This window comes from Colobus angolensis, unplaced genomic scaffold (assembly GCF_000951035.1).
Source record: "Colobus angolensis palliatus isolate OR3802 unplaced genomic scaffold, Cang.pa_1.0 Scaffold42, whole genome shotgun sequence".
NCBI classification, from domain to species: Eukaryota; Metazoa; Chordata; class Mammalia; order Primates; family Cercopithecidae; genus Colobus; species Colobus angolensis.
In genome coordinates this window covers 1,028,053-1,036,496 of record NW_012117599.1, presented here as the reverse complement: position 1 = coordinate 1,036,496, position 8,444 = coordinate 1,028,053, and the positions used below count along the sequence as shown (strand labels likewise).

General features: G+C 57.2%; 1 protein-coding gene across 1 annotated transcript; it reads left to right on the top strand.

The window, feature by feature from the left end:
• Positions 1-662: 662 nt before the first annotated feature.
• Positions 663-8,091, top strand: NEURL3 (neuralized E3 ubiquitin protein ligase 3). Its single transcript, XM_011956516.1, has 4 exons — positions 663-789; positions 4,796-5,281; positions 6,273-6,344; positions 7,296-8,091. Exons 1-4 carry the CDS (start codon positions 762-764, stop codon positions 7,496-7,498), a joined length of 789 nt encoding a protein of 262 aa, XP_011811906.1. The 5' UTR covers positions 663-761; the 3' UTR covers positions 7,499-8,091.
• Positions 8,092-8,444: the final 353 nt, after the last annotated feature.

The window sequence follows — 8,444 nt, the reverse complement described above, 5'->3', positions numbered from 1 at the left end:
AAAAATTAAGGGGCTAGAATACCTTTGACTTGTTTTCCAGTGCTAACACATTGGGAGCTAGACCTTTGGTGTGACCGTCTGTAGGGCTATTTGCATTTTGTGGCAGTTCTGGGAAAGTGGAATTCCAGCTCTAGTAATACGGCTGGAGGGACCGTCAGTTCCTCTCCTCTTCTGTCTGCTTTACCCCTTCCCTCTGTGGGAGGTGCACAGTTTCGCAGGTCCTGGGATACAGCACATGCGATTCAGTCTGCTTCAGCAACATAGATTGAGTTCCTTCTGTGTGCTGGGGTCTGCAGCAGTGAATCTCCACCCTGGCTGTACATTAGAATCATCTGGGTTGCTCCGTAAACTCCCGATGCCTGGGTTCCACCCCAGGCCAGTGGAACTGGAGTCTTTGGGGGCGAGGCTGGGCATAGGTATTTATTAACGTGCTTGGACCATTACAATGCACAGCCAGCTTGAGATTGGTCAGAAGTGAGAAACAAGGCTACTGTAAGACCTACCTAGGCCTGTCCCCCATTCCTGCTTCCTTCTCTTAGGCCGGCCAGCTCCAGCAGGTCTGCTGCAAGTCGGGATAAATCACTGGGAAATCCCCTGGATATAGTAACACATGACAGCACCATCGAATTAATCATCAACCTTGTAACGTGATCTCTGGCCCATAAAAAGCAGACCTGCTGAATCTTTGGTAAACTGTCCCCTGGACTTCTCCAGGCAGTTCCTTCTAGACCCGGGGACCTACGCCCAAGGACCTTAGACTGATGGGTGCCCAGCTTTGCTTCGAGGCCAGTGAGTAGTCCTCCTGCGAGCCCTGAGCTTGGTCTCTGGACTGGGGGTACAGGTAGAGGAGGGGTGCTCTGTGTTATTGCTGAAGTACAGATGTGGTCATTGTAAAGTTTAGGGGGCTGGTGGGGTCCCAGTTCTGCCGAGTTGAGCTGTGGGCAAGTCACTTTGTCCCTGAGCCTCAGTTTCTACATCTCCAGGCTGGAGACAATGCCTGCTGGCTTACGGGGATCTTTATAAAATCAAACACACAAATCAAAAGAGTGATAGGCACAAAGGTTCTCTGCGAGCCTCACCGGAGGCCACAGGTGTCCAGGAGTGGAAGGGCCATGTGCAGGGGAGATAGAGGACCTGGTCTTTTAGCACCAGTGATTGGAGTTGTGCATCTCTGGACCTGCCCTCCCAGGTAAGGAGCTGGGAGCCTGGGCTCAGGGTCCTTGGTCCCCTGGTGGGTACCACGGGTTCACAGACTAGTAGTTGGCTGTGCCAAGAGCTACTGCTGCTGTCACAGTAATGTTGTTTGGCAGGGAAATGACAGGCCTGAAAGGAGGTGGCGTGGGAGTGCAGCGGCCAGGAGCGGGGCTGGGATCCCCCACTTTCTGACTGCAAAAACACAGAGGACTAGCACAGCCTTCTCAAGCTCTGAGGGCTTCCCCCGAGGCGGGATGAGGAGAAAAAAAGGCTGCAAAGTGCTTGTGGGTGCCTGACACCCAGAAAGGCTTGACACCTGGAGGAGTGGTGAGGATGGAGATCCCTGGAGGCTCTCGCTGAGCAAGCGGCCGCCCCTGCCCCACTCAGCTTCCAAGACCCTGGAGAATCTAGACTCTGAGTCTACCTGTCCCGGAGTGGAGACACCCCAGAGGCCCTGCCTTGCCGGCAGGCGGTCCACCCCCTCAGCAGTGGGGACCCCGGGGTGGGTGGAGTAATTGGAGAGATCCCCCTTGGGCAGGGCACTCAGCTTCTCTGAGCTCAGGGTCCTGCCTGAAAACAGAACCCACAGAAACAGCGGCCGCCTCTAGGTGTGAGGGTGCTTGGGCACCAGGGTGATCTGAACCCTGTGCCAGCCCAGCCACTGGGGACAGGTCTGCTTGGAGAGCTGCATGTGGCCTCTGCCCACCTCGGCCACTCCCCACCCTGGGAGTGAGGTGTCCCGAGCTCCCCAGGTCAAAGTGTGGGAGGACCCCTGCAGGCCTCCGTGGGAGGAGGCAGGTGGAGTGGAGGTGGCCATCACATCCGTCAGGCCACTCCGACCCCGCTCCAGGCCCAGGCACAGAGCCCTGTGTGAAGTAGGTGGACACGGTCCTGCGGTCCCTTGCCGGGCTGGCAGGGCGAGGGTGGGTTTCAGCCCCAATCAGCCTCGGTGGTGCACAGTGAATAGCTGACATGACCATGCAGACAGACCGAGTCTTCAGAGATGAGAGGATGTGCCCTAAGGGACCTTTTGCTGCCCTGCCAGGTCCCAGGGAGCTGCCCGAGGTAGGGGGCAGAGCTTGAGTGAGCAGCACAGAGGAGGCTGCTTAGGTGCCCTGGCTGTGGAGTGACCTGTGCAGCCACTGTATACCCTTGGCACCCACCAGCCCTGGTGACATGAGGACTTAGCTCCACACAGGGCTACTGAAAAGGCTCCTGAGGCAGGGATCGGGGAGCTTTGCAAACTGTCAGATTATTCTCCAGGGCAAGGCCTGCTTCTCAAGGGCTCCCAGGGCCCCATGCAACCCTAAGGCCATTCCGGGGGAGTTCCCCTCCTCCCTGGACCGCCTCCAGCCAGCCAGTTCTCTACTTCATCCAGGAAGTGAATGGAGCAGTGAGGTCACCTCCCGTCCTCCACCCCTCCCTGCCCCCAGAGCCAGTCCTGCAGGAGCCAGCCTCTGTCCCGGGCACCTACCTAGAGGGTGGGGTGGAAACTCCATCCCCAACCAGGACGGGCTCATCTCTCCTGGTTCCCATCTAAGCCCATGGCGCTGAGCATGACAGGGCTCCAGCTCCCCTGACCCCAGGGGTTCCTCTTTCCCCATAGAGGCTGCACTGGGTGAGGCTGGGAAAACTCCTCATTGATCCTAGTTCTGCCCCTGATTGCTGTGGGCCGGGGCCGGCCACTTGCCCACCGTGTGCCTCTTAGGATGGCAGCAGGATTGGATGTGGCAGCTTGTAGAGAGGGCTCGGATGCCGGCCACCATCTCTGGCACTGCCCCTCATCCAGGGCCATTGCTCCAGGCTCTTGCCAAGCCCAGTCCAGGGCTTCTGTCTAGTTCCCACCTCAGGGATGGGCAGTGACCGAGCCAAAGGGCTGGCTCCTGCCCTCCTAGATTGTGGCTGGTTGTGCCAAGAGCCCCTGCTTGCCCTGGCACCCCCAGCCCCATGCCTGGCCCAGGTAGGCAGTGAACAGGACTCCAGACAGGTGTCCTGAGACGCCTGGCCTTGCTGGACATGCACCTCACTGCTGTCTGTGGGTGAGGAGGCTGGGCCCTGGAGGACAGTGACCTACCTGGGCCAGCAGCAGGGCAGGTCTGGAATGGGGGTGTTAGCCATGGCGCAGCCGGTGTCCCACTGCCCTCCATGGAGCAGCCTCAACCATGGGCACAAGGTCAGGTTCACTGATGTCAGGGTCTCCAGCTTGGCTCCAGCTCTCCATGTGTTCTGGCTCTGGGACTTCTCCTTGCCTAGGTGCAGCCTTGAGGCATGGGGAGCTGGGCAGGCCTGCTGGGATTCATGGGGAGGGATGAGTGCATTGCGAGAAGGCATGGGTGGGGTGCGGGTGAGGGGTGGGTGAATGCAGATACACAGGTCTCTGTGAGAGTCCCAAGGCCACGGTGAGCACTGGTCCCTAATGCCGGGGAAAGGTCACTGCAGGTAGACTTACCTTTGGCCTGTGGAAGTCAGGGACAGAGTCACTGTCACTGCAAAGGTGTCCTAGTGCCTGGCCAGATGGAACCTCCTGGCCCTGGGCTCCGCCAGAGGGTGAAAACCTGTGTGTGGTCAGAGTGCCTGCCTTGCCAGGGGAGTGTCACCTGATCTGGGAGGGGAGTGGCCTTGCTCCTTAGGCTGGGGTCTGGCTTAAGCTCTGATTGAATTCACCTTTTATTTTCAACAGCAAACAGCCAGCCAGCCTCCCTCCCCCAGCCCAGAAAGAGCAGGGCCAGGAAGGGAGGGGCAAGGCTGGCTAAGGCAGTTCTGGGGTAGGAATCCGCAGGAGCTTCCTGCAGGCTGAGTGGAGAGGAAGGGCTGCCCAGTGAGGTGCTTTCCACTCCTGACCACCAGGGAAGTCCCCTGGTTTCAGAGCCCAGGCCAGAGCCAGGCTTGACCTCACCCAGGATTCTGAGGGACTAACCTGGGACTCCCTCTCCAGCTTGCACCCATACCATGTGGGGAGCAGCCGGGCCCCTTTGTGTCCCAGGACAAGGACGTCACCATTGCTGGGGGCCATGGTCTTCGCAAGTGATACAGTTCCCCGTGGGAAAACGAGAGAGACAAGCAGAGAGGGAATAGCAGATGGCCTCCTGGAGCAGACCACAGTCAGCAAATCTGTCTGTCTCCTCTTCCGTCATTTTTAGGTGCATACAGAATAAACAAACGTATGGGCTGGGCGCAGTGGCTCATGCCTGTAATCCTAGCGCTTTGGGAGGCAGAGGCAGGAGGATCACTTGAGGCCAGGAGTTCAAGACCAGCCTGGGCAACACAGCAAGAACTCATCTCTGAAAACAAAACAGAACAGAACAAAACAAAACAAAACAAAACCATCTATAACAAACGTATAGATATTTATGCCTGACTAACCCTACTCTCTCTTGAACAATAATAACCACTATTAGATTGGTCGCAGGCAGAGCACAAATAGACATCAGTTCCTACAGTTTTCACAACATCTCTGCAGGAACCGAGAGAGACGGAAATTGTCCCTAGGGAAAGGTCAAGGTGGCTGTCAGGTGTGAGGACTCTGGGATACTGGGGGCACTCTGGGGAGCTGGTGGTCCAGACCCAGCTAGCACTGACACTCCCTGTCCTCAACCCACAGACGCCAAGGCGCCCCGAGAGGCACTTCGCTTCCATGCTGAGACCAAGGGCGCACAGGTGCGTCTGGACACGCGTGGCTGCACCGCGCACAGGCACGCCACGTTCCACGACGGCATCGTGTTCAGCCAGAGGCCCGTGCGCCTGGGCGAGCGCGTGGCGCTGCGCCTTCTGCGGGAGGAGAGCGGCTGGTGCGGCGGCCTCCGCGTGGGCTTCACGCGCCTGGACCCCGCGTGCGTGTCCGTGCCCAGCCTGCCGCCCTTCGTGTGCCCCGACCTGGAGGAGCAGAGCCCGACGTGGGCGGCCATACTGCCTGAGGGCTGCGCGCTCGTGGGGGACGTGGTCCGCTTCTGGGTGGACCGCCGCGGCCGCCTCTTCGCCAAGGTCAACGCCGGCTGCCGGCTCCTGCTGCGTGAGGGTGTGCCCGTGGGCGCCCCGCTCTGGGCCGTGATGGACGTGTACGGGACCACCAAGGCCATCGAGCTGCTGGGTGAGGCGACCGTGGGGACCCCGCAGGGGAGGTGGGGCCATGGGGGCTCCAGTGGCACCCCACACCGATCCAGAGCCACAGGAAGAACGCTCACATTCAGTTATTCCCTCAGGCCCTGCCCAGCCTTAGCTGTGAAGATGGGTACTGGAGACACCAGATAGACAAGGCCCAGTGGTAGGGAGGGCAGTCTTGTCCCTAAAGAATGGCAAGCAGATAGGACCAGCATTCACGCCATCTGTGAACCGAAACACCTGTTAGAGTGCCCACCTCCTTTTACAAAGGAGGAAACATTTGGGCTGGGCTTTGCAGCCTAAATAGGAGTTCACTAGAGACAAAGGTGGCAAGCAAAGGGAACACACAGGTGAGACTAGAGGTGTGCATGGAGAGTGCCCGCAGGGAGAAGGCTGAGCCTCTCAGTCAGCGGGGGGGGGGAAGGAGAGCCATCCCTCTAGCCACCCCAGAAGAAAGTGGATTTCAGGGGAGCACGGAGAGGCAGTAATACCCATAACAAGAAACGTTGGCATTCCTGGGCTGGGTGGTGGTCCACTCCCCACCTGGCACCAGCAAACTTGTTGAAACCATTTGTCACAGCTGCCAGCGCCTCACACCTGAAGCGCGTGATTTGCTGGGTCTGGGGTGGAGCCCTGAACCTGTGTTTGTCCAGGCTCTTGGGAGATGTTGATGCCCATCTGGGTTGGGAATGTGGCTAAGCCAAAGGTCTCCACTCGGGTAGTGGCTGGAGGGCAAAGAAGAGGGGCCTGAAGGAAGGTGGCTCAGGAGGAAGAATCTCCAGCCCTAAGGATTCTCGGATTCTCAGCTGGGTTAAGCTGGGGAAGGGATGGCCAGGACAGGGTCTTAAACTTTGGGGATAGGGGCTCAGCATTGTAACCCGGGAAAGAAAGGAGACTGGACACTTTGCTGCGGGGCCAGGAGCGGGGATGGGGGCACCTGGGCTTGCTGTCCTGGACCTGAGTTTCTCTCTCTCCCTCAGATCCCACAGCCAGCCGGCTCCCAACAGCCATGCCATGGGACCTCAGCAACAAGGCTGTGCCTGAGCCCAAAGGTGAGTGCCTTCCCAAGCAGTAGGGACTCCCCAGGAATCCAGCACCTGGGAGTGGAGGGAGAAGCCCCATGTCCTGGCTGTTCATTCAAGTCTCTCTCAGGCTTTGGGCCAAAAGATTTGGCTCTGCCTACTGGAAACCTAAAAGCAACCTGGCGTCTCTGCCTTTGAGAGCGTTGGCCTACTCTGTGAGCTGTAAGAGCACTTTTATGAACAGACAGTGTTATTCTTGCTTTAAAAAGTCATCCACATTCATTGTAAATGCTTTGCCGATGGAAATAAAGATGAAAGGATAGGTGGGGTGCAGTGGCTCACACCTGTAATCCCTATATTTTGGGAGGCCGAGGCAGGAGGATCGCTTGAGCCCAGGAGCTTGAGACCAGCCTGGGCAACATGGCAAAACCCTGCCTCTACAGAAAGTACAAAAATTAGCTGAATGTGGTGGGGCATGCCTGTGGTCCCATCTACTCGGGAGGCTGAGGTGGAAGGATCGCTTGACCAGCTGACAGAGGCTGCAGCGAGCTGTGATCACACCACTGCACTCCAGCCTGGGTGACAGAGTAAGACTGTCTCTAAAAAGTAAAAAAGATTAAAGGATAAAGAGGAAAGTTTAAAAAAAATCACCCATTACCTCTTGGGTGGATTTTCTCCCAGTATTTTCGGTCATCGATGTAGACATGTGTATATACAGGGACTTCTCTGTGCTTTGTTTTCCTTCTCTAAATTGGAATTTGATTATATATGTATATGTGTGTATCTGTGTGTGTGTATATATATATATATGGTTTTTTCCCCCTTTTTTTCACTTGATCACACTGTACGCATTTCCTCACGAGGTAACATTCTTCAAAATACAGCTACATGTTTCTCTGTCATTCTCTGTGGTCACATTGTGAGTGGGTTGCCCTCGCCCCTTCACTCGTGTGCCCTGACCTGTGTTGTTCCCTCTTCCAGCCACACCAGGAGAGGAGTGTGCCATCTGCTTCTATCACGCTGCCAACACCTGCCTTGTGCCCTGCAGCCACACAGACTTCTGCAGATGCTGCGCCTGGCGGGTCTTCAGGGATACGGCCAAGTGCCCTGTGTGCCGCCGGCAGATCGAGGCGGTAGCCCCCGCGCAGGGCCCTCCTGCTCTGAGGGCTGAGGAAGGTTCATGAGAGGAGGCTTCCCAGTATGAGTGGCAGCCCGGGCCTAGATCTGAGTCCGGTCCCTGCAGAGGAAGGAGGCGCAGCCCTACCTTCTTTCTAGGGAAGAGTCAGAAGGGCTGATTAGCAAGAGGTGCGGCAGAGAGAGGAAGGCAGGGAGGTGCTGTCTGCTCCCTCCACCTGTTTTGCAACAGGGGAGCAAGGAAAAACCCCTTTCTGTCCATGCCAGAACTATCCTTCTGATGGGGTGCTTTGTTTAGAGACAGGGTGGCCCAATCCCGTGTTTTATAGCTGAGGGAGTTCAGGTATCTGTCGTGTCTGGTGAAGCCCTGTACCTCCTGGGTGCTGAAGAACCTGGACTCGAAGCAGGAGGTATCTACGTGGAATGCGTCAAGTTCCACGTGGAAGCTGGGTTGCCTCCCACAAGTCCCCGGTCGGGCGGATCTGTAGTTACCTGCCCTGCCTCCCTTTGAGGGTGGGCGCGAGGTCCCAGCGAGACCAGGCATCTGAAGATGATTTATAACGTGAACGTGTATTGTTGTCACTGTGGTAATTTCCTTGCCAGTTTCTGAGATATCAAAATAAAGTTTGTGTTTCCTGAATGATTTTGCAGTGCCTGTATCCTCTTGCTTGCCGTCTGGGAGTGGAGCAGGATCTGTGGGGCTGCTCAGGATGATGCAGCCTTTGGGGACATGCCATTCTGTCTTCCCCACAACCTGGGCTTGTAGGTGGCCTGGGTGGGCCTCTGGGCACTCGGGCCCATGGACTGAGCACATGAAGGGGGTAATCTTATAATTCCAGTCCTCAAGTCCCAACCAGACTTTTTGCCCTTGCCACCCTTGATTTTGGGGCACTGCCTTGAGGCTCGGGCCCCTGACTGCAAGCAGGAGTTGGCCTGGGAGCCCACCTCAGCAGGTGTCTGGCAGGGGCAAGCTGTGCCTGCGGTTTTACTGTTGTT

What these genes read in the sequence shown, in the direction of transcription:
- NEURL3 (XM_011956516.1), top strand. Translation starts at nt 762, where the DNA reads ATGGGTGCCCAGCTTTGCTTCGAGGCCA. An exon ending in CCAGCTTTGCTTCGAGGCCA is followed by an intron (nt 790 to 4,795) that starts GTGAGTAGTCCT and finishes CTCAACCCACAG; the next exon opens with ACGCCAAGGCGCCCCGAGAG. An exon ending in GGCTGTGCCTGAGCCCAAAG is followed by an intron (nt 6,345 to 7,295) that starts GTGAGTGCCTTC and finishes TCCCTCTTCCAG; the next exon opens with CCACACCAGGAGAGGAGTGT.